This window comes from Hyperolius riggenbachi, chromosome 10 (assembly GCF_040937935.1).
Source record: "Hyperolius riggenbachi isolate aHypRig1 chromosome 10, aHypRig1.pri, whole genome shotgun sequence".
In the NCBI taxonomy this organism is placed as follows: domain Eukaryota; kingdom Metazoa; phylum Chordata; class Amphibia; order Anura; family Hyperoliidae; genus Hyperolius; species Hyperolius riggenbachi.
Window position 1 is genome coordinate 220099973 of NC_090655.1, and position 25896 is coordinate 220125868.

The window sequence follows — 25896 nt, forward strand, 5'->3', positions numbered from 1 at the left end:
CCCACTTTTCTGTAGCTGCTTTGTCCCCCCTTTCTGTGGCTGGTTTGTCCCCCCTTTCTGTAACTGCTTTGTCCCCCCTTTCTGTGGCTGCTTTGTCTGTTTCTGTGGCTGCTTTGTCCCCCCTTTCTGTGGCTGGTTTGTCCCCCCTTTCTGTAACTGCTTTGTCCCCCCTTTCTGTGGCTGCTTTGTCCCCCCTTTCTGTGGCTGCTTTGTCCCCCCTTTCTGTGGCTGCTTTGTCCCCCCTTTCTGTGGCTGCTTTGTCTGTTTGTGTGCTGCTGTCCCCCCTGTCTGTGGCTGTCTCCCCTTTCTATGGCTGCTTTGCCCGTTTGTGGGCTGCTTTCTGCCCCCTTTCTCCAGCTGCTTTGCCCCCTGTTTCTGTGGCTGCTTTGCCCATTTGTGTGCTGCTTTCTGCCCGTTTCTCTGGCTGCTTTGTCCCCTGTTTCTGTGGCTGCTTTGCGCATTTGTGTGCTGCTTTCTGCCCCCTTTCTCTGGCTGCTTTAGTTATTGGTGTCAGCGAGTGCAGGGAAAAAAAACCCATACTTACCATCTGACGTCCTTTCTTCCTTCCTTGAAGCTGGGATCCTGTTACAACTCCTGCGCGTGTCGGAACTATAGAGCTGGCTTCGGGTGATGCGGCTGCTTTTTAGATCCATCTGCCGAATCACTCGCAGCAGCATGAAGGAATCCTGCTGCTGCAAACCTATGGAGAAGCGGGACTATCATGTCCCGTGGAAGTGTCAAATTGACATCCTAATTTTTTTTCTTTGAAGATCCCATGACTAGGATAAAAGAGCACCGTCACAGATTTAGTGGTACCTGGAGTAAAGATAATGGGCTCAATTCTGGTAGCGTTTAGTAAATAATTACCTCATGGAATTGGGTTTACCTCATGAGGGAAATCAACTTTTGAATTCTGGTAGTTTAAGTAAAGTTTTACCTCATATAATTTCATGAGGTAATTCATGTGGTAATTTTCTACTATAAATGTGTGGTATTTAGTAGTGAAATACCTCACACTTGAATTCTGAAGTGAAATAAGGTGCGTGTTTGCATGTCTTTTGCCTCACATAATTAGACCTACCTCTACCACATGATAAATGCAGTGTTGTGATAGAATTGTGATATCGGTCACATAACATGGAGCCTTTTCAGCTTGTTCTTTGTTCCGACCTCCCCCTCCCGACCCCCAGCCTCTTAGGACCCGTTCTCACCTGAGTGGGAATCGCGCGATTCCCACTCACGGCAAACTGCTAGCGGTTTAGCAAAAACCGCTACACAATGTAGCGAGTGACAGCAGTTTGCCGGCGACGAGCGTTCCGCGATTAGCGACCGTGAATAGCGTGCAAAGCACGCTAATCGCGATCGCTCCAAAACCGCCGCAGTGTCCAGTGATTTTTCCACGCTAATCGCGGGAAAATCACTCGCGGTAATCGCCAGCGTTCTGCGATTACAAGTGTGAACGGGCCCTAAAAGTGCTCCGAAAAAACCCACAAAGTAAGTAGCGGTGTTATTCACAGAGATTAGGTCCGACCAGATACATTTTAGATAAAATAATCATGTAGTTACATGCCTCATGATAATTCATCAAGTAGTCAAATGGCAGCAAATTTTCCGACAAAATGCAAATTGGCGGCAGATATCCCCACAAAATGCAATTAGATTGGCGGCAGATACCCCCACAAAATGCAGTCAGATTGGCGGCAGATATCCCCACAAAATGCAATTCGATTGGCGGCAGATATACCCACAAAGGCAATTAGATTGGCGGCAGATTTCCTCACAAATGCAACGAGATTGGCAGCAGATATCCCCACAAATGCGATGAGATTGGCAGCAGATTTCCCCACAAATGCGACGAGATTGGCAGCAAATTTCCCCACAAATGCAACGAGATTGGCAGCAGATTTCCCCACAAATGCAACGAGATTGGCAGCAGATTTCCCCACAAATGCAACGAGATTGGCAGCAGATTTCCCCACAAATGCGACAAGATTGGCAGCAGATTTTCCCACTAAAAGGATGAGATTGGCAGCAGATTTCCCCACAAATGCGACGAGATTGGCGGCAGATCACTGCCGGGCTGCTGTTCACAATACCGGGGTAAGCGGCTTAATGACGTCATCAAGCCGCGTCCCCAGTACGGTAAACAGTAGCCCTGAGCTGAACAGTGGAGGGTGCGCGATCAACGCTGGAAAGCCATGACAGTGAGTAGTCTTGCGGATGCCCATCCCACAGCACATAAGGCAGGGGTCCCCAACCTTTTCCGCCCCGGGGACCACTTTCTGGCCAAATTTTTCTCCGGGGACCTGGGGGGGGGGGAGCGCCTGGGTGTTTTGCACGACCTAGTGCACAGCGGGTTATGGAGGAGAGGGGGGCTGGGGTGTGGCGGCATAGCTAGCATAGTTGCCCCAGTATAGGGAATTTAGTTGCCCCAGAATAGCTAGTATAGTGCCCCAGTATAGCTAGTATAGTCCCCAGTATATAGCTAGTGTGGTGCCCAGTATATAGCTAGTATAGTGCCCCAGTATATAGCTAGTATAGTGCCCCAGTATGTAGCTAGTATAGTGCCCCAGTATATAGCTAGTATAGTGCCCCAGTATGTAGCTAGTATAGTGCCCCAGTATATAGCTAGTATAGTGCCCCAGTATGTAGCTAGTATAGTGCCCCAGTATGTAGCTAGTATAGTGCCCCAGTATGTAGCTAGTATAGTGCCCCAGTATGTAGCTAGTTTAGTGCCCCAGTATATAGCTAGTATAGTGCCCCAGTATATAGCTAGTATAGTGCCCCAGTATATAGCTAGTATAGTTTCCCAGTATGTAGCTAGTATAGTGCCCCAGTATGTAGCTAGTATAGTGCCCCAGTATATAGCTAGTATAGTGCCCCAGTATGTAGCTAGTATAGTGCCCCAGTATGCAGCTAGTATAGTGCCCCAGTATATAGCTAGTATAGTGCCCCAGTATGTAGCTAGTATAGTGCCCCAGTATGTAGCTAGTATAGTGCCCCAGTATGTAGCTAGTATAGTGCCCCAGTATGTAGCTAGTATAGTGCCCCAGTATGTAGCTAGTATAGTGCCCCAGTATATAGCTAGTATAGTGCCCCAGTATATAGCTAGTATAGTGCCCCAGTATGTAGCTAGTATAGTGCCCCAGTATGTAGCTAGTATAGTGCCCCAGTATGTAGCTAGTATAGTGCCCCAGTATATAGCTAGTATAGTGCCCCAGTATGTAGCTAGTATAGTGCCCCAGTATGTAGCTAGTTTAGTGCCCCAGTATATAGCTAGTATAGTGCCCCAGTATATAGCTAGTATAGTGCCCCAGTATATAGCTAGTATAGTTCCCCAGTATGTAGCTAGTATAGTGCCCCAGTATGTAGCTAGTATAGTGCCCCAGTATATAGCTAGTATAGTGCCCCAGTATGTAGCTAGTATAGTTCCCCAGTATGTAGCTAGTATAGTGCCCCAGTATATAGCTAGTATAGTGCCCCAGTATGCAGCTAGTATAGTGCCCCAGTATGCAGCTAGTATAGTGCCCCAGTATATAGCTAGTATAGTGCCCCAGTATGTAGCTAGTATAGTGCCCCAGTATGTAGCTAGTATAGTGCCCCAGTATATAGCTAGTATAGTGCCCCAGTATGTAGCTAGTATAGTGCCCCAGTATATAGCTAGTATAGTGCCCCAGTATATAGCTAGTATAGTGCCCCAGTATATAGCTAGTATAGTGCCCCAGTATGTAGCTAGTATAGTGCCCCAGTATGTAGCTAGTATAGTGCCCCAGTATATAGCTAGTATAGTGCCCCAGTATGTAGCTAGTATAGTGCCCCAGTATGTAGCTAGTATAGTGCCCCAGTATATAGCTAGTATAGTGCCCCAGTATATAGCTAGTATAGTGCCCCAGTATGTAGCTAGTATAGTGCCCCAGTATGTAGCTAGTATAGTGCCCCAGTATATAGCTAGTATAGTGCCCCAGTATGTAGCTAGTATAGTGCCCCAGTATGTAGCTAGTTTAGTGCCCCAGTATATAGCTAGTATAGTGCCCCAGTATATAGCTAGTATAGTGCCCCAGTATATAGCTAGTATAGTTCCCCAGTATGTAGCTAGTATAGTGCCCCAGTATATAGCTAGTATAGTGCCCCAGTATGCAGCTAGTATAGTGCCCCAGTATATAGCTAGTATAGTGCCCCAGTATATAGCTAGTATAGTGCCCCAGTATGTAGCTAGTATAGTGCCCCAGTATATAGCTAGTATAGTGCCCCAGTATGCAGCTAGTATAGTGCCCCAGTATATAGCTAGTATAGTGCCCCAGTATATAGCTAGTATAGTGCCCCAGTATGTAGCTAGTATAGTGCCCCAGTATGTAGCTAGTTTAGTGCCCCAGTATATAGCTAGTATAGTGCCCCAGTATATAGCTAGTATAGTGCCCCAGTATATAGCTAGTATAGTGCCCCAGTATGTAGCTAGTATAGTGCCCCAGTATGTAGCTAGTATAGTGCCCCAGTATGCAGCTAGTATAGTGCCCCAGTATATAGCTAGTATAGTGCCCCAGTATGTAGCTAGTATAGTGCCCCAGTATGCAGCTAGTATAGTGCCCCAGTATGCAGCTAGTATAGTGCCCCAGTATATAGCTAGTATAGTGCCCCAGTATGTAGCTAGTATAGTGCCCCAGTATGTAGCTAGTATAGTGCCCCAGTATGTAGCTAGTATAGTGCCCCAGTATGTAGCTAGTATAGTGCCCCAGTATGTAGCTAGTATAGTGCCCCAGTATGTAGCTAGTTTAGTGCCCCAGTATATAGCTAGTATAGTGCCCCAGTATATAGCTAGTATAGTGCCCCAGTATATAGCTAGTATAGTGCCCCAGTATATAGCTTGTATAGTGCCCCAGTATGTAGCTAGTATAGTGCCCCAGTATGTAGCTAGTATAGTGCCCCAGTATGTAGCTAGTATAGTGCCCCAGTATGTAGCTAGTATAGTGCCCCAGTATGTAGCTAGTATAGTGCCCCAGTATATAGCTAGTATAGTGCCCCAGTATGTAGCTAGTATAGTGCCCCAGTATGTAGCTAGTATAGTGCCCCAGTATGTAGCTAGTATAGTGCCCCAGTATGTAGCTAGTATAGTGCCCCAGTATGTAGCTAGTATAGTGCCCCAGTATGTAGCTAGTATAGTGCCCCAGTATGTAGCTAGTATAGTGCCCCAGTATATAGCTAGTATAGTGCCCCAGTATATAGCTAGTATAGTGCCCCAGTATGTAGCTAGTATAGTGCCCCAGTATGTAGCTAGTTTAGTGCCCCAGTATATAGCTAGTATAGTGCCCCAGTATATAGCTAGTATAGTGCCCCAGTATATAGCTAGTATAGTTCCCCAGTATATAGCTAGTATAGTGCCCCAGTATGCAGCTAGTATAGTGCCCCAGTATATAGCTAGTATAGTGCCCCAGTATGTAGCTAGTATAGTGCCCCAGTATGTAGCTAGTATAGTGCCCCAGTATATAGCTAGTATAGTGCCCCAGTATATAGCTAGTATAGTGCCCCAGTATGTAGCTAGTATAGTGCCCCAGTATATAGCTAGTATAGTGCCCCAGTATATAGCTAGTATAGTGCCCCAGTATGTAGCTAGTATAGTGCCCCAGTATGTAGCTAGTATAGTGCCCCAGTATGTAGCTAGTATAGTGCCCCAGTATATAGCTAGTTTAGTGCCCCAGTATATAGCTAGTATAGTGCCCCAGTATATAGCTAGTATAGTGCCCCAGTATATAGCTAGTATAGTGCCCCAGTATATAGCTAGTATAGTGCCCCAGTATGTAGCTAGTATAGTGCCCCAGTATGTAGCTAGTATAGTGACCCAGTATATAGCTAGTATAGTGCCCCAGTATATAGCTAGTATAGTGCCCCAGTATATAGCTAGTATAGTGCCCCAGTATATAGCTAGTATAGTGCCCCAGTATGTAGCTAGTATAGTGCCCCAGTATGTAGCTAGTATAGTGCCCCAGTATATAGCTAGTATAGTGCCCCAGTATATAGCTAGTATAGTGCCCCAGTATATAGCTAGTATAGTGCCCCAGTATATAGCTAGTATAGTTCCCCAGTATGTAGCTAGTATAGTGCCCCAGTATATAGCTAGTATAGTGCCCCAGTATATAGCTAGTATAGTGCCCCAGTATATAGCTAGTATAGTGCCCCAGTATGTAGCTAGTATAGTGCCCCAGTATGTAGCTAGTATAGTGCCCCAGTATGTAGCTAGTATAGTGCCCCAGTATGTAGCTAGTATAGTGCCCCAGTATATAGCTAGTATAGTGCCCCAGTATATAGCTAGTATAGTGCCCCAGTATGTAGCTAGTATAGTGCCCCAGTATGTAGCTAGTATAGTGCCCCGACCCCCCTCATCCGATCATCCGACCCGACCGCCCCCCCCCCCCCCCCCCCACCCACCCAGAGAGACAATCCGTATGCATCCACTTGCAGCGCTAAGAAGCATTGGTGCTACTACTCACCATTAAGGCACGCTCCTGCGTTCACGAGGCATCCTCCTTCTCCTCCTCCGTACTGCTCCGGCTGTTTACCGTACCCGGGACGCGGCTTGATGACGTCATTAAGCCGCGTCCCCGGTACGGTAAACAGCTGGAGCTATACGGAGGAGGAAAAGGAGGATGCCCGGTCAACGCAGGAGCGTGCCTTAATGGTGAGTAGCACCTATATTTTATAGCGCTGCAAGGGAATCCATACTGATTGTCCCTCCGGGAGTCCGGGTGCCGCGGGAGGGGGGTCTGGAAGAGTATGACAGGCCGGGCTCAGGAGGGGGGGTCGGGGTTGAATATGACAGGCTGGGCTCGGGAGGGGGGTCTGGGAGCAGAGCAGTATGACAGGCTGGGCTCGGGAGGGGGGTGGACGGAGAAAAATGACAGGCTGGGGTCTGGAGGGGGATCGGGGAGCAGTATAAGAGGCAACTGTCGGGAAAATACCTCATTGTTTACCGAGTGAAAAGCACTTGGTAAAGCATGTTTTCCCCCTGTGTCGGTAATTTACCGACTATAAGCAACAGGCAGGAAAATGTACAAGAATTCAAAAAAAATAAAAAAAATAACGAATGAGGTATTTTCCCGACTGATGCTTTTATCACCTCCCACAGCTACCAGAATTGAGCCCAATGTGTCCCAGTTGTCACTAGATGATGCTGGCTCGATGGTGGGAGAAGGGTTAGGAGGCATTTCAAAATGAATTCAATGTGTATTTTAAAATTGGCACTTCTAAACAATAAATCAAATTTTAATTTTTGGAACCCTCCAACACCCCACTGTGATCAGAAGGACTGTGTGTCTATTTGGTGCATGTCTTCTACTGATGGACCAGACTTGTAAACGATTTGAAAGACAGCCCACGCTAGTAGAGCAACTCTGGTGTATTAACTTTTTAAACTTATGGTTTCCATACACGGTACAATAAAAATGTTCCTGTTTATTCGGCAAGAACGACTGAATCGAATTAAATTTTAAAAGAAACTTTTTTCCGATCAAGAAAAAAATAATCGAGTATCCCATTTTTTTCAATAAAATTATGATCAGACATTTTGGAAAAATCTTTATATTTGATCTAATGGAATAATTGAACAAAATTATCTAATTTAAAAAATTGTACCATGTATGGGCACCTTTAAAGAGATACTTGAGTGCTATAGAAAGGGCAGTTTTACTTACCTTGGGTTTCTACTGGCCTCCTGCAGTCGCTCTGTGCCTGCGCTAGTATTCAATGATCCTCAGGCCCCCCGGCCTGGCTCAGTTTTGCTTTCGGGGAGCTGATCCTGTCACCGGCTACTGTGCCTGCGTGGCCCTGGCTGTGAGTCCTCGTTTGCCCTCCTGTCAGGGCCAGGGAGCGTCCTGTGCAGGCGCAGTAGAGATTTTTTCGTTCTGTGCAGGACGCTCCCGGCGACGGGAGTGTGAATGAGGATGAGTGACCAGGGCCAGGCAGGCACAGTTGTCGGCAACAGACTCAGCCACCAAAAGTGAAACTGAGCTGTTGCAGGGGATCGGAGGATCCTTGAGTACTGGTGCGGGCACAGGGTGACTGCAGGGGGCCGGTAGAAGCCCCAAGTAAGTAGAACTGCCTTTTTTTAAAATAACCACCAATAACCACCAATAAATAAAAACCATGGTGGGTTCTTCTCAAGACTCCAGTCACACAATACATGCATAAACCACAGTCGGCTTCGGTAATCGGTCAAATCGGTGGCCCCGGAGTAAGAAAAGAACACACACAGAGCGATATGTGCGTTCAAGATTCACTCAAAGGTTTATTTACTTTTCTGCTGTTATAAAGACGAAAATGACGTATTTTGCATCATAGAACATCATAGAGGAAAAACAGCCAATGAATGCTATTAATATAATGAGCAGAGAATAATTAATGAGCACTAAACCTTCTCATAACAACGACTTGTCTATCATTCTTGCATACAGTAAATATTATGGCTAAGTTCTTATGTTTTGGGCAGTTCTAGCAATGTTCAGACAGCTAAAGAAACAATTAGCATTCCCTGGCAAGATGTTGTTATTCAACCTTGGCTAACTGGACAGAGAAACATTGTTTGTGGGAAATATGAATAACAGTTTAAAGGTACTTTACCATTTCATAAATCTCCCTAGTGACTTCACATAAAAATGGCTTCACAATGGCATTCTTAAAATATAAAATATGTGCAATCTATATATCTATATATATAATAGACTAAGTGCCTCAACCTTCAAACAAGAAGAAGAAGTACTTTGCATGAGAAAATTTATGCGTGCTCAAACACCAAGTTTAAGGCCTCTTTTCCACGGACTGTTGAGCTGTGTGCTCAGCAAGCAGTTACCAGGCAGCAGTGAGCAGATACCAGGCAGCAACAAGCAGTTACCAGGCAGCAGCAAGCAGTTATCAGGCAGCAGTGAGCAGATACCAGGCAGCAACAAGCAGTTACCAGGCAGCAGCAAGCAGTTACCAGGCAGCAGTGAGCAGATACCAGGCAGCAACAAGCAATTACCAGGCAGCAGCAAGCAGTTACCAGGCAGCAGTGAGCAGTTACCAGGCAGCAGTGAGCAGTTGTGAGAGTTTGAGAGCCATTTCACTGCCTATTCACAGTCCATGGAAAAGAGGCCTTACCCTAGCAAGTCTGACATTGCAAATCTGGCCTAATTGGCTATTCATGAGGCAATGCTCATGCAAATGCATGCACAAACCAATACCACAATGCAGCCACTCTGCTACATGCTACATTAGCACTAGGATCTGCTAGCAGTTTTTGGTGTGCTCCAGGCCTCCAGGAGCGCCACGGGGAGGATTCACAATGCCCCCTTTTTATACAACTGGGGGGACCGCAGGGTCCCAGGCTCTCTCACTGCCTGGAAACCACAGCGGCACCCCGGAGGGGGAGGCTGGGTGGCGTGGACGACCCCCCCCCCCAAGTGTGGCCAGCGCCGGGGAGAGCCGTCTGCACCCACCTCCCAATATTAAAAACAGGCACTTACCTTAACGTCCATTGCGTTCTGCTACATGCGCATTCATTTGGGGGCACCACATGAGAAAGGAGAGAAGCATGGGTCACCCCGAGCTTTAGAGCTCAGGGCTGGCTCACATACAGCACTCCAGAGGGGGGGGGGGGGGAGGACAGGCGCACTCACTCCAGGGTTCACACCACCGGAGCAAGCCATCCACCACCTGCCTCCAAAGGATACAAACTGCACAAAATGCTTTCCATGAGAAAATTAATGCGCATGTAGCAGAACCCAATGGACGTTAAGGTAAGTGGCTGTTTTTAATATTAGGAGGTGGGTGCGGACAGCTCTCCCCAGCGCTGGCCACGCTTGGGGGGGGGGGCGGCTGCGCCACCCAGCCTCCCACTCCGGGGAGCCGCTGTGGTTCCCAGGCAGCGAGAGAGCACTTTGCAGTATTGGTTTTTTGACCCTGCATAGTTTGGCATGCGAAAGCAAATGCATATTTGCATGAGCATTGCCTCATGAATAGCCAATTAGGCCAGATTTGGAAAGCCAGACTTGCTAGGGTTAAACTTGGTGTTTGAGCACGCAAAATTTTTGTCATGGAAAGCATTTTTTGCAGTTGTATCCTTTGTATCATTTTTTGCAGGTGGTGGATGGCTTGCTCTGGTGGTGTGAGCCCTGGAGTGAGTTGTCTGCGCCTGTCCTCCCCCCACCCCGAAGTGTTGTATGTGAGCCAGCCCTGAGCTCTAAAGCTCGGGGTGACCCATGCTTCACTCCTTTCTCATGTGGTGCCCCCAAGTTAATGTGCATGTTGCAGAACGCAATGGACGTTAAGGTAAGTGCCTGTTTTTAATATTGGGAGGTGGGTGCGGATGGCTCTCCCCGGCGCTCACCACACTTGGGGGGGGGGGGGTGCAGCTGCGCCGCCCAGCCTCCCCCTCCGGGGTGCCGCTGTGGTTCCCAGGCAGTAAGAGAGCCTGGGACCCCGCAGTCCTCCGGTTGTATGGGGGCATTCAGAATCCTCCCCGTGGCGCTCCTGGATAGTGCTAATGTAGCATGAACTAATACCCGCAGGGCGATCGCTTTGCGGTATTGGTTTTTGGACCCTGCATAGTTTGGCATGCGAAAGCAAATGCATATTTGCATGAACATTGCCTCATGAATAGCCAATTAGGCCGGATTTGCAAAGCCAGACTTGCTAGGGTTAAACTTGGTGTTTGAGCACGCATACATTTTCTCATGGAAAGCCTACTTCTTCTTGCTTCAAGGTTGAGGCACGTACTCTATTAGATAGATAGATGCGGTGTATGCTACGACGCGGGTTGGCTAGTTTGATGTAATATAAAAAGTTACACTATAAAGGAAATGGCATCTAAAGAAACAAAATGGCCACTTAGAACAAAATGGCTGCCGCTCAGCCCAAAATGGCCGCTAAGAGGTTCAATTAATCTTATCAATAACGCTCAAGGTTTTGTTTAAAACAAGCACAGCAATATCAGCTTACCCTTATGGAGAGTGGAGTCTGACACGCAGTGGGAAGAAACAGCTGGTGCAAGCACAATAGCCAGTGGAGCTGTTAGACTCTCTGAGCCATAAACAGCACTGCTGGCCATGGTGCTTGCACTGGCTGTTTCTTCCCACTGCATGTCAGACTCCTCTTTCATAAGGGGAAGTTGATGTTGTTTTTGTTTTCAGATACATTAAGAGGAGCCCTTGATCAGACTAGCACTGTGTCCTTTTGTTTGAAGAGAGCCCACACTGTTAATAGCTTTCATTTTAGAGAGCTGTGTGTGTTTTCACATGATTTCCAAGGCTTCCATGGTCGCTAAAGCATTTTCCACACTCCTGAGTCCTGACACTCATATGGTTTCTCTCTGGTGTGGCTCCATTGATGTATGACCAGACTCAACTTATCTCTCAAACATTTGCCACACTCCAGACAAGGGACAGGTCTCTCATCGCTGTGCCTCATCCTGTGCTTGATAAGCTCAGAGTTTATAGAGAATCTTTTCCCACATTCAGAGCAGGTGAAACGTTTGTCCCCAGTGTGGTTTTTCTGGTGTAGGACGAGGCTGACTCTATCTTTGTAGGCCTTCCCACATTCAGAGCACACAAAAGGTTTCTCACCAGTGTGGATCCTCTGATGAGACGCAAGTTCCTTGTTCCGCTTAAAGCCTTTCCCACACTCTAAGCACACAAAAGGCTTCTCTTCTGTGTGAATTATCTTGTATTTTGCCAGAGAGCCTCTGTCAGCAAAAGATTTGTCACATATGAGGCAAGAGTTTCTCCTGTGTGGGTTCTATGGTGAATGACCAGATTTGCTTTCACTTTAAAACCTTTCCCACACTCTGAACAAGTAAAAGGTCTCTCTCCAGTGTGGCCTCTCATATGGTATGTGAGGTCAGATTTTAGAAAAAGCATTTGCCACATTCAGAACATTGAAATGTCTTCTCTCCTCCATATTGTTTCAATTTATGGGCAACCTTCTACCCTTTCTGAGTGAAGCGCTTCCCACAATCTGGGCATGCAAATGGTTTTTCACCCGTGTGAGTTCTCCAGTGGGAATTGAAGTGAGTTTTGTGTGTAAATACTTTGGGGAATTCAGAACACTCATACATTTTTTTAGGGGAGCCAAGACTAGATCTGGGACTCTGTAAAGGACCCTCCTCTGTATGGGCTGATATCTGGGCATTATTTGTGGGCCTGGATATACTGGATGCTAGAGTTATTGTATGCACAGTAGAGAGGTGATGACGTAGGGCTTTCTTATCATGAAACTGCTTCTCACACTCAGAGCAGGCAAACTGCTTGACACCTGTGTGAATGAGCATATGTGTTGTCAATGTCTCTTTTACAGCAAAATATTTCCCACATTCTTCACATAGAAATGGTTTCTCTCCCGTGTTACTGATCTTGTATCTAGGAAGTTTAGACTTGCAGAGGAACTTTTTCCCACATTCATTTCACTCAAACCGATTCTTTCCTGTGTGAATTCTCTCGTGTCTAAGAAGTTTATTCTTAGAGCAAAACTTTTTCCCACATTCATGGCACTCAAACGGTTTCTCTCCTGTGTGACTTCTCTCATGTATATGAAGATCAGCCTTAGTGGAACACCCCTTTCCACATTCAGGGCATTCAAATGGTTTCTCTCCTGTGTGAATTCTCTCATGTCTCTGAAGATTAGACTTACTGGAAAACCCCTTCCCACATTCACGGCACTCAAACGGTTTCTCTCCTGTGTGACTTCTCTCATGTATATGAAGCTCAGCCTTAGTGGAAAACCCCTTCCCACATTCACGGCACTCAAATGGTTTCTCTCCTGTGTGACTTCTCTCATGTTTATGAAGCTCAGGCTTAGTGGAAAACCCCTTCCCACATTCACCGCACTCAAACGGCTTCTCTCCTGTGTGCCTTCTGTCATGTATATGAAGATAAAACTTAGTGGAAAACCCCTTCCCACATTCACGGCACTGAAACGGTTTCTCTCCTGTGTGAATTCTCTCATGACTAAGAAGAAAATGCTTCTTGCTAAACTTTTTCCCACATTCACGGCACTCAAACGGCTTCTCTGCTGTATGACTTCTCTCATGTGTAAGAAGATCAGACTTCCGGGTAAACTTTCTCCCACATTCACTGCACTTAAATGGTTTCTCTACCATATGACAGCTTTCATGCTGAACAAGGTGACTTTTAAGGCGGAAACCTTCTCCACATTCAGAACACTTATAGCGTTTCTCTTTGCTATGGGTTTTCAGGTGCCTGGTGAGATGTGACTTTGTAGAAAAACATTTCCCACACTCAGGACACTCATGCAGCTTCTCTCCGGTATGGACAAGGTGGTGGGTTTGTAGATGGTCTCTGGTGAGGAAGCTTTTACTGCACTCAGAACATGAAAATTGTTTGACTTCCATGTGGGACAGTTTATGTTTACGGAGTATGTTTTTTGCAGCATAACTTTTCCCACACTCTGTACACTGGAAAGGCCTTTCTCCTGTATGATACCTCTGGTGAGTTATAAGCGCTGATTTACTATGAAACCCTTTCCCACACTCATCACAGTGAAGAGGCTTCACCCCAGTGTGGATACGCTGATGACTCTGAAGATGTTGTTTTTGAGTGAAATGTTTCCCACACTCTGGACATTTATAGGGTTGTTCTCCTGTATGTAGCCTCTTGTGAATCGCTAGATAGGATTTATATATGAAGTGTTTCCCACACTCATCACAGGAGAACTCCGACTTTCCTTTGGATGTTGTCTTTTGCTCTTGCTCCTCTGTGTCAGAGTGGGAGTCCAGCTCATCATTAGAGGGGTTGTACTCTGACTCATTGCAGCTGTCACTCTGTTCATCTGATGTCACTAATCTGTCATCTGTCACATTCTGCTCTTTGACTGGTTCCTGGTCACTAGGGATGGAATCTGGCATGATGTCTGTTTTCTTGGAAGTTCTTTTGGAATGTGTAACAACGGCTGTAACAGAAAACAACAGTCATTCATCACTTACAGCACAACTCTCTATAATATCTGTCTTACTTGTTTCTGTTTGTTTCATTGTTGATGGGAGATTTGATGTTCCAAAGTTCAACTTTGAAAACCAAAATGAGAACTATACATATGGAGCTAGCAGTTAAAATCTATGTGAAAAGACAAGTATTGTCCTTTGACACATTCTTTACTCTTTCTAATGTAATTTTTTTTTTATTCCTACTCCCGGACTCTGCATTCCATCATTATAATATTATATATGGAATTTATGATACTATTGAGGATTATTTCATTAATAGTGTTTTTTGGAAGTTCTTTTGGAACGTGTAACAACCGCTGTAACAAAAAACAGTGATTTATCACTTACAGCACAACTCTCTATAATGTCTGATTTGTTTCATTGTTCCTTATATTACAGTGTGTGCAGCTGATGGGAGATTTGATATACCACTACCAAAGTTAAACTTTGAAAAACAAAATGAGAATGATACAAATGAAGTCAGCAGTTAGGGCTTGTTCATACTAAGGGCAATTTCGGTAGATAACCCGAACCTCAGATTTTCGGTTCGCGAACTTCCGCACACAAGTGAGTGAAAAGCCTGACACTGCCTGCCTTTTATAAGGGGGGGGGGGAGTGGCTTCAGGAGGGAGTGTAGCCTGATTGGCTACAATGTGCCTGCTGATTGTGCTGTAGAGGGTCAAAGTTGACCCTCATGATGCACTATCGGGGCGAACCGAACTTCCAGAAAAGTTTGAAGTTCTCCGCAATTGCGAACCCCGGAAGTTCGCCGGGAACCGTTCGCCAGCGAACCGTTTGGGCCATCTCTAGATTCCGGCTATTTTTAAGCGCCAGCAATTTTCAAAATTTCCCTAAAAGTACTTGTGCAATGATTTCCGATCCTCTTACCAAAGTGCTGCCTGTACTATTTTGGGGGCGATTTGCTTCAATGGAAGATATAGGGAAATCATAAAGCGCTTGAAAAAATGCTTTGTATATCGATTTTCCCAGCGCTTTAATTAATAAATACATTGTATTTATTCATTTCCAGCTGAAAGACTTCACTTCCTGACTGACGTCACGAAGTGAAAAAACAGAATCACTCTGCAAAAGTGCTTAGAAAAGTGCTTTATAAAAATCACAGCACGCAGGTAAGTGCCAGGAGGCGATAAAAAAAAAATCGCACAAAAAAAAAAAAAAAGAAAAGAAAACCGATGGCATCTGCGATTTAGATTTTTAGATGTGAACAAGGCCTTAAAGCCTATGTGAAAATACAAATATTGTCCTTTGACACATTATTTATTCTTACTAAATGACAAATGATTTATTCCTACTCTTGGACCCTCCATTCTATTATTACAATATTGTGTATGGAATTGATGATACTAATGAGGATTATTTTATTAATAGCATCAGTTGTGGTAGTGATGATCTGGTAAAATGGACTGCTCCATTTATTTTGTACAGCAGAAGACACTGGCAGGGCTTCCAGACAGAGGCTGTACCTGAATTAACTATCAGCATAGATATGCAGACAGAGCTGCAGAATATGGCCAAAATTACACAACTTGCATTCAAAACAGGTACGGCAAAGGAGGGCATTAGCTTCAGCATAAATAATATGTGCACAAATGATTCCCTTCTAGACCTTCCCATGATAATGACGGGCTCTCACAGGGAAGACCTACAACTAGTCTAGCAATAAAAATATTATTTTTACCTAGTGCTTCTAGCTATAAATGGTACACACATTTTTTTAAAAGGACATCAAATAATTGACAGCACTCATAGGGTGCAAATGAAATTAAAACCAACAGAGGCATGCAGATCCCCAACAGGGGCTAAATACATGCCTTGAATGAAAATCAGATGCAAATTATGTACTAATTCTTAATCTAAAAATTTAAAATGCAAGCTGAAGCACATGGATGCAGCTAGCCATAAGTATTCCTACATTTATTTTCTACAGAAGGTGAAATTGGAAGCGCTTCCAGACAGAGGCTGTATCCGAATTAACTACCAGCATAGATGTGCAGAGCTCCAGAATATGGACAAAATTACACAACTTGCATTCAGAACAGGTACAGCAAAGAAGGACGTTAGCTTCAGCATAAATAATATGAGCACAAATAAAATTATCCTGTAACGATCGGTGAAGCACAGAGAGGACCTGATTACCGGTGATCTGCAGTATCACTGGGAATACAGATGTATACCAGATTATAAGTGATCTGCAGTATCACCGATAATCCGATATACTAGCTAACCTCTGTTCACCTGAGTAGAGTATAGTGTTTGGTGCAACAGTAACACTTAGAGGACTAGGCCTCAGTGCAGCAAGGAATACTGCACAGATTCCTTCCGCAGACCTGAGCTCTCCAAGACGGGAGGAGTCAGACTGACAGTAGAAAGGATTGTCTGAAAGTGACACTCAGGAGGAGATGTCACTGACAGGACGGGGAACCGCCTCCAAGAGTAAGGTCGGTTCTCGAGGTCGGACAAGCCAGGTCGTACACACACGGACAGACAAAGTACAAGATCATAAAGCAGAGGCGGAGTCTAGGTACAGGCAGGGTTCGGCAACAGGGTATCAGAAATATCGAGGTACAAGATCAGGAGGCAAAGGCGGAGTCTAAGTGCAGGCAGGGTTCGGCAACGGGGTATCAGATATATCGAGGTACAAAATCAGGAGGCAGAAACAGAGTCTAGGGACGAGCCAAGGTTCGGCAACAGAGTATCAGAAATATCGAGGTGCAAGATCAGAGTTCAGGAGGATAGTCAGGCAAGCAGGAAGTCATAGCAGATAATCACAATCAAACTAGTACTTTAAGCTATCAACAAAATCTAGCTAAGTGTAGGATTACAGCTCCAGCTGGTCCCGGCACACTTGCGGATCTGACTACGGATCTGGGTGCTCCCACGTATGTGATCGCAACGCCAGACAACCAGCAACTGAATAAGCAGCAGAATATATAGTTGCTGGACTCTGCTGCCCCGCCCGAACCATTCAGCCAATCATGAGTCCTGCAGGAATCAGCTGACCTTCCTGATCAGCTGACACTTCCTCTGCAGGTATAAAGGTCCTGAATTCAGGCCCGCGCGAGCATAGCTCTCCATCTGCCTAGGTGCACTAACAGACCCAGCCACACCAAGCACATGCTGCTGCATGCAAACAGCCGCTTTGCTGTCAGGACATGCGGCGGCTTTTCCGCGTTCCACCACACAACCAGACGCGTGCAAACCGCCGCGTAGGACACGGAGTCAGCCGCCTAGCTCTTGGCACACGCGGCGGCTTTTCTGCGTTTCCTCACATATCCCTACTAGACTTCCCCACATCATTTAATATACACATAATATTGTATATGGAATTGATGATACTATTGAGGATTATTTGATTAATAGCGTCAGTTGTGGTAGTGATGACCTGTTGAAATGGATTGCTCCAAAGGTGGTGTTTAGGCGTGAAATTTTTGCACTTTGCTTGCATAGATAGGTGAGGGACTTCCAGATATCAGTTTTGACAAATGACAATATACTGGAGGAACTGTAAAGAAAATATAGTTTGCATTCTCCCCCTAATCTCCAAAAATCTATAAAAGAAAAAAAGAAACCCATGCTTGATATAAATTTTACATAGACTGAACCAATTATTTCTCAGATCTCACTCTAATGCTGGGTACACACGTTCCTTATTTTTATGTGATAGATGGATCAGATAGATAAAATCCGTCATGTCCGACATTGCTCCCGATAATTTCTGCGCTCGATTTCTCATAATGGTGAATTGAAAAAGATGCGAAAAATGAATGAAGATAAGAGAATCGAGTGCGAAATCGAGTGTGAAATTGTGCCAAAAAAACAATTGGGTGGCTAAATCGCATGAAAAATTGTAATGTGTGTACCCAGCATTATAGACGTTAAAAGCCATGTATACGTCCTTCCTCTAGACCTGTGGTCCCCAAAGTATGGCCTGCAGGCTGGATTCAGCACACTGAGCCTTTTTGATCAGCCCTCTAAAGATTTCCATCTCCTCACTTATACAGCCTGGCCCACCCGGACTAAATGAAAAGCCGGCGATTGCAGAGGAGCACTGCGCTCCAACAGAAGAAACAGGCACCATGCTGATGGCTTCTGAGAGTATCCTGCATGTCAGATGACACTGCTGTGCAATTGTTCATTTGACTACTGGATGGGGGTGTCATGGGGGGGTGGGAGGTGGAGAGAATTTTACATGTTGCAGCTCAGTGTAGGGTGGAAGGGGGGTTGCAGCTCATTTAATTACTGGGGTGGAGATGCATGTGAATTGGTAGAATATGTTTTCAGAAATTATTTTTTACTAGCTGGTGGCGTGTGGTACATTGCCTGGGCAAGGATTGCAAGACTGGACCAATTAGAATGTGCTAATCAGAATGTACCAATTGAATTGCATGGTTGGCCAAATCAGAGGGCCCAACTTCCCCCTTCCCTCATTTCAGGCCCCATTTCAGCGCTTCCCCCTCCCCCTGAATTTAGAGCAGCGGCCGAGCAGGGAGACTCACCTCTTCTAGGGCTCCACGCCTGCCCGTCTTCTCTGTCTCCACAGAAGATCCGGGCACCAGCCAATACTTGCAACATCACCTTTTATTCACCCCTCACACCATCCGACATACGATACAAGATTCTGGCCTAACAGCCATTTCACCGGATGTCCAGCTTCTTCAGAGGCAATAAATTACGAACGGTGTGAGGGGTGAAAGGTGACTTTGCAAGTATTGGCTGGTGATCGGATCTTCTGTTTCTCTTGCTCCTAATTTCTGGATGGTGGGTGCACTGAAGGGGAGCCCGAGGAGAGGGAAGGGGGAGTAGGGCACCCCTTCCCACGGCTGTGTGTGTGTGTCTGCTGCACCCCCTCCTGCACTGTGCCCAGACTGCACTTAAAAATGGCCCTGTGCAAGCCTCAGAGCCGCCAGGCTGAGAGCTTCCCCCAGCCCCCCAGTGTCATCCACTGCGGGGGTGATTGTTACACCCCTGCACATCCTTCTGTCCCCCTGCGCCTCTTTCTGTCCCCCTTTGTGCTGCATTCTTTACCCATAGTGCCTCTTTCAGTTCTTGGTACCTACTTCTTCCCCCTTTGTGAATCCTTCTGTCCCCCTGTGTCTCCTTGTGCTACCTCTGGTCTCTGTGCATCCCTCTGTCCCACTGTGCCTCTTTCTGCCCTCCTTTGTGCCATCCCCTGTCCCCCTGTACCTTCTTCTGCCCCCTTGTGCCTCCTTCTGTCACTTTGTGCATGCTTCTGTCCCACTATGCCTTCTTCTACTCCCACTTTGTGCCCCCTTCTGTCCTCCTGTGCCTGTGTCTGTCCCCTTGTGCCACTATCTGTCCCCTTCTCACTCCTGCACTCCTTCAGCCCAGTGTGTAAATGCAGTATAGTGCAGCAGAAGCTGTGCTCTCATCCAGTGTGCCTGTTCAAACATCCTGTCCATCTCCTGCTCTCTCTAGTGTCAGTATCTCACTCTTCTCATGTCATGTGTAATCATGCTACATGTGGTAGGAGATGCCGGGCACTAGGCTGAGCAGTGAACACACAGGTGGAAGCACAGCTCTGGACTCCTGGGGTGTGTCGTATAAAATAAATTAACAATGAATCGGTTGTTTCAAGATAAAAATATAGCTTGCTTTTATTGCTCAAGTAAAGGTAAAACAAATGTCACCAGCATATGGGGTAAGTACCAAATTGCATCTGATGACAGTGGGAATTTATATCTGTAGGACAAAGCTTTAAAGGATGCCAGATGACAAAAAGGTAAAAGAAACGGGGGGGGGGGGGGGGCAGGGGAGCAGGCCTATACTTTTACCTTTCCTGATGCCTGTTGCTCCCCCCATTCTCCTCTCTGCCCCCCGCATTATGCTTAAAAGCCCCTCCTCAGGACCCTCTTCTGGGTTACAGGAGTCGTTCTTTAATGCACAGGCACTGCCCGGGCTGCCCGAATTCAACAGCGCACATCCATCAGGCGCACTGATGTTATACGCATGCGCAGATCGCTCCCGGGCACGGATGTGTGCAGTTGGATTTGGGCAGCCCGGGCAGCAACTGTGCATTAAAGTGTGACTACTGCGACCTGGAAGAGGGTCCCAGGGGGGCTTTTAAGCACAATGCGGAGGGCAGAGAGGAGAACGAGGGGAGCGACAAGCATCAGGACAGGTAAGAGTATATGCCTGCTCCTCCTGTTTCTTTTACCTTTTTGACATTTGGTATCCTTTAACTTGTTAATGACCACGCCATGCCAATTGGCGTGAAGTCCTGGGACAGAGTTTTGCAGGAGATCGCGCACAGGCTGCGCGCTCATCTCCTGGTTGGTGGGTGGAGCGGAGCTCCGCCTTCAGTCTCCGAGCAGCGATCGCCGCTCCGGAGACTGTTAGACGCAAACCCGCCATCTAATTACCCATACAGCGCTGCGGTCTACACGGCTGTCCCCTCCTGAGGCACAGAGGCGATCGGCTGTCATAGGCTGAAGCCTATGACAGCTGATTACGGGGATTGGATGGCAGGGGGAGGGAAAAAGGGGGGGTAACAGTAGTAAAAAAAAAACACTTTATTAAAAAAAAAAAAACAGGCAAATAAACAAACAAACATCTGGGGGGCAATCAGACCCCACCAACAGAGAGCTCTGTTGGTGAGGAGAAAAGGAGGGGGGATCACTTGTGTGCTGTGTTGTGGGGCCCTGCAGCTTGGCCTTAAAGGTGCAGTGGCCAATTTAATGAAAAATGGCCTGGTCTTTAGGGGGGGTTTAACACTGCGGTCCTCAAGTGGTTAATGCTGCGCGGAGTGTGTAGCGGCAATTCAGGGTTCCGGCAGCTGCCAGACCCCGAATTACATCTCCCTCCGATTTGCGACAACTCGTAGGGGGAATAGTATTTAACGCCACTGGGGAGTTTTTCGGCAGCATCATTCGGCTCGCCCCGCGCTGAACTGCCCAGTACCATAACAATATGCACTCCAAAAATGTAACTAATTTCTTTCACAATTGACAAGTAACACGGTACAACACACACCAGAGCCACCCTCCTAATACTGTCCCAGTTAGCTGAGCATCCTCTGTCTACTCACCAGTGGGCTGTGAGCTGCCTGTCTGCTCTCCTGTCCTCTCCAGCTCTTTTCCTGCAGATAGAATGTAACTTGTATCTGCTCCTTCCTGCTGGCACACTGTCACCTTCACACTGCGCACTCCTCTCATCTCAGACCTGCACAGCAATATACTGCTCAGAGATGTATAACTTGTGGGGCCAGGCAGAGATCTGCACACACAGCCTGCTAGTGTTGTCCGGATCATGAACGATTCGGATCTTTGATCCGAATCTATTTAATGAGTCGATCATCCGAATCATCAAAATGAACGATTCGGATCGCAAAAGGGGCGGGACCAGGAGCGACACGCCCCCTCTCAGCGGGCAGCGGGGTCCTGGAAGCAGAGCTGAGATGGATCGCTCTGTTGGAAGGGAGGCAGCCTTGCAGGGAGACAGGTAGATGAGAGAGAGGGGACATGGGTGCCACTGCCAGATATGTGTAGAGCACACATACTGGCTGAAACGTGCTTCTCATTATAGGCTGGCTGTTCCGTAGTTGTGCACAGTGAACACATTTGAAGCTTTTGGCTCAGCACAGCTCAGTAACTTTGCAGGCACTGTGATTGAAAGGCAATATGATCCTCCTACACTGGGCACTAAACAGCTGCACTTATCTTCTGGGAATGCTTTCCTTCACTGTGCGACGTTTGCATGGAAAGTACACAGATGAGCATATAGGTGAAATAAATACATGTAAAGCATATGATTGCAGCATGTGGGTATTGTGTGCACAAACATTTCTGCTCTCTGCTCGTCCCTCCTCCCTTCTCTGTCCACTCCCTGCCCTCTGTCCATCTTCTCCCCTTCTCTGTGTGTCCACCCCCCTCCCCTTCTCCTGTCCACTGCAGGGAAAGACCTGTCCTGCTAGTCATCTCACCCCGAATGCTTCGGTAGTAAAATGATCCGAGATTCGGATCAAAGATCCGGATCTTTTCAATGATCCGATTCGAATCATCCGGATCATTGAAAAGATCCGAACTTCCCATCTCTACAGCCTGCTCTGTGATACACCAGCAGAGTCAGTGAGAGGGGCAGGAAGCTTACTACACAGCAGAACCAGTTTGCCCATCCCCCCTAAATCCTGTAGGAAGCTCTCTCTCTCTACACAGCAGCTCTAGTGTGCCCAGCCCCCTTTACCTCTGTGTAGATAACCAGCTGTGTGGTCTCCATTCATTGGGTGTTACCAAAGAAAAGAGATTAGAGATGGGAAGTCCAGAAATTTTCAAGGATTCGGATGATTCGAATCGGATCATTGAAAACATCCGGATCTTTAAACCGAATCTTTGAATCATTTTGCTAGGGAAGCAGACTGTGGGTGAAATGACTAGCAGGACAGGACTTTTCCTGCACTGTACATTCTGTTCAAGCCTGGCTGCTAGTATAGCAAGCTATGTGTCAACTTCACTGATATATTTACTTTTAGTTCTGTTTTAAGACATGATATGTAGACTCCTGCAGGGTAAGATAACCTTTCCCCACCTAAAGTGAGGTTTAGCAAGCAAGGGGCCTTATCCCCTCCAGAGTTAAGTTAACAGTTGTTAACATTTTATGGCCTGCCCATCTGATTCTCCCTGAGCATGCTGGGTATTCTGTACATCTGAGCTTTATTTATTTACCACCAAAGCAACAGGTGTTGCTGTCTGGCTAAGAAGAAAGTGTCTTTTAAAATGGATTCCTCGCTCACGATCGTGTCATCGGGACTTACTGCGCAGTACAAAGCTTTTTCGAACTTCTCCTGCGCAGTAAGCTACCGATGACGCGATCGGAAGCGAGGACATGCACGGTCCCGGTGATAATGACACCATGACCGGTGACGGCAAATGCAAGATCTAAAGAAAAAATAATGAAAATAACAGCTGCAGGCACTACAGTGGCAGATGCAGAGACATTGGCAGGGGGCGAGTGCGGATAGCCTGTGTTTCTGCACTGAATCCTAGCGTGCTCATGCCAGATTACACAGTCTTAATTAACAGAAGTGGGAAACGGAAAGCGGGCAGTGTTGATAAGTGCTGTCATTGAAAATGTGTCAGTACTATAGATTTCAGTTTGTTACCGGTGTTAAGGCAAGCGAGTATGGATCGCATTCATTTTGGATCAGCCCAGCGACGGAAGCTGCCCGATGGGTGTTGAGTGACGGCATGCTGAAGAAAATCAGGTGACGGGAGTCACACAGGCTCCAATCTTACATCCGCCCACACCTGGCAGAGCGCTAGCTGCAGGTGGAAGGGTAGGGATAAGATAGGTTCTAATTTACATTCACCTACACCTGGCGGATCGTTAGCTGCAGGTGGAGGGTCAGGGATATGAGAGTGAGTATCAAAGTAAAAATAAATAAATAGTTACATTGTTTTCATTCTCGTACATGTTGCCAAGTGGCCAAGGTTTGGAATATTGGGCATTCAGATTGATAAAGTGCGGGTGGAACGATGGGCATCATTGCAGGAAAGGGGTTGGTTTTCCTTGGGCAGGTAAGAGAGGACCTGGAGGTGCACCAGGGCTAATTGGTAAATCTAATTGAAATACATTATCTCATTAGAAAATGTATGGGAAAGAGGGTTAGGATGGAGAGTGTCATGGCTCTATTTAACAAAAGTCTTTGTCCATCATTTCCATACAACTACCCCCTCACAGGCCATTTATGCTAAAACCTCCCCCACAAGTAACTTAGATACTGGTCAGGCAACTGGTTTCTATTATTGAGGGCTGGGAAGGAATTTCATGAGCCAGGGAAAGACAATAGATGCTCTGGTTTAAACTGGTTTGACCATGCATCCTAAGGCTACGTTTCCACTGTAGCGTGACATTTTTGCCTGCAAAAAATTGTATAAGATTTTTCTGATTGGTGAAAATTTGCATGTAAATTGTTACGCATTTTTATGCGAATTTTCGTACGAGAAAAATTTGCATTAGTTAAATAAACATAATCTGCCTAGTGACAGCTTAGTCATGACTGCTGACAACGTCCTGTAATGCGAAATTTCAGGCAAATAACGTGAAAATTCGCATTGCCTATACAAAGCATTGTACGCGAATCGTACGTGATGTCCGAAAAAATTATTTTTTTCACGCGTACGAATGCTTACGAAAATTCGCATTGAATGGAAACAGCACCATTCACTAACATTAGTTGCAAAATCAATGCAAATTTTCTGAGAGAAAAATCTGACACAAAACGCACAAGTGGAAACCGAGCCTTAACCGCCTTGGCGGTAACCCCGTGTGTGACACGGGGTAAGCCGCCGGAGGGTGCAGCTCAGGCCCTGCTGGGCCGATTTACATAATTTTTTTTTCAAACACGCAGCTAGCACTTTGCAAGCTGCGTGTTTGCTCTGATCGGCGCTACCCGCCACGGAAACAGGCCCCCCCCCGCATACCCCTTGCGCAGCCTGGCCAATCGCCGCCAGGCTGCACTATGGGGTGGATCGGGACTCCCTGTGACGTCACGACGTCCGTGACATCGTGACGTCACTCCATTCGTCGCCATCGCGACGGGGGAATCCCTCAAGGAAATTCCGATCAGAATGGGATCTCCTTATGGGCAAGCGGCGCTGGCGGCGATCGGAGGGGACGGGCGGACGCCGCGGCGAGGGGGGAAGCATGTAGCTAGCCTAGCGCGAAAAAATGGCGAAAAAAACCTCCCGCGGCTGCGCAGCCGCACATATCATACCGCCAGGGGGGTTAAAGAGCTGAATACTTAAATCATAAGCATCCTCAGATAAGCAAGATACGTGTGAGAATATATATATGTATATTAATGAATAGATAGAATTTAATATTAATGAGTGAATTTATTATAATAATTACGTTTAGTGGTTAGCAAATAGAAATTTAGTATCATATGAATAATCCAATCAGAAGGCAGTTCTGAACCTTAGACATCAGGAGCGGAGTTGTTATTTAAATGAAGGATGGGTGGTTGAGACACACATTCCTTAGCACAAAGAACTTATACACAGAAATGTGTTAGAACTCTCAGCTCACACATAGTGATGCTCAAATCCGTAATCGGATGAAATCCAGATAGTCGTTATCTGGATTTCATCCAGTTAAATGAAATCCCCTGTGCGGGCTGGGCTACCTATCTGACGTCTTCTTAGGTCTGTCCCTCAGCGCCTCCCATGATGCGGTCCACGCGGCAGTCGCGTGATTACAAACACTTCCTCCTTCCGGGTTGAAGGAGGAAGTGTTTGTAGTCATGTGACGCACGTGGACCGCATCCTGGAAGGTGCAGACGGACAAACCAAAGAAGACGTCATGATGGGTAAGATTAACCCCCCGCCTACCCCGCACAGGTGATTTTATTTTAACTGGATTAAATCCTGTAAAGGATAGCGGAGATACCGCCGCAGGGGCAAGCGGCATGGCGGCTATCTCCGCTTATTAGCCGGCGGCCTCTGCCGCGCAGTTACATTTTGCTGCATTGCCTAGTCCTTCTAGTGCACATAGAATGAGAGCTACGTGCGCGCGCGCCAGGCGACAGGACCTTTATACAAGTAAAAGGGGAGTCAGCTGATCAGCCGGTCAGCTGACTCCAGTAGTGCTCCGGATTGGCTGATTGACTGGGGCGGCGCTGTGGAGCGCTCTGAGTATATATAGGACCTGCCTGTCAGTTGCTGGTTGTCTGCTGTTGCAAATGCTAACGTGTTAGCGCTCAGACCCTAGTCAGATCCTACAGTGTGCTAGAACCAGCTGGAGCTGGAGATCCACATTTAGCCAGTTTCCGTTGATAGCTTAAAGTATTAATTGCATTGTGTTATCTGTGTATTAGACCTTAGTCTAGATCCCAGGTGTTGAAACCAAGGACTTCACACCTAGACTAGGATATTGCTATATTGCTATTGTTTATCTGTTAT

At 46.5% G+C, this 25896-nt stretch overlaps 1 protein-coding gene and 1 pseudogene across 1 annotated transcript in view; both read right to left on the reverse strand.

Annotated features, from left to right (window-relative positions):
* The window catches only part of LOC137536827 (zinc finger protein 585A-like), a 68202-nt gene extending 57131 nt beyond the window's left edge, over window positions 1–11071 (reverse strand). The window contains exons 1-2 of the mRNA XM_068259020.1: window positions 10963–11071; window positions 545–700 (exon numbers count right to left, since the gene is read on the reverse strand). Coding sequence (XP_068115121.1) covers window positions 545–700; window positions 10963–11071 — 265 coding nt within the window. The remainder of the gene's footprint in view (window positions 1–544; window positions 701–10962) is intronic.
* A 212-nt stretch (window positions 11072–11283) lies between these two features.
* On the reverse strand, window positions 11284–21153 carry LOC137536828 (zinc finger protein 420-like; annotated as a pseudogene).
* Window positions 21154–25896: the final 4743 nt, after the last annotated feature.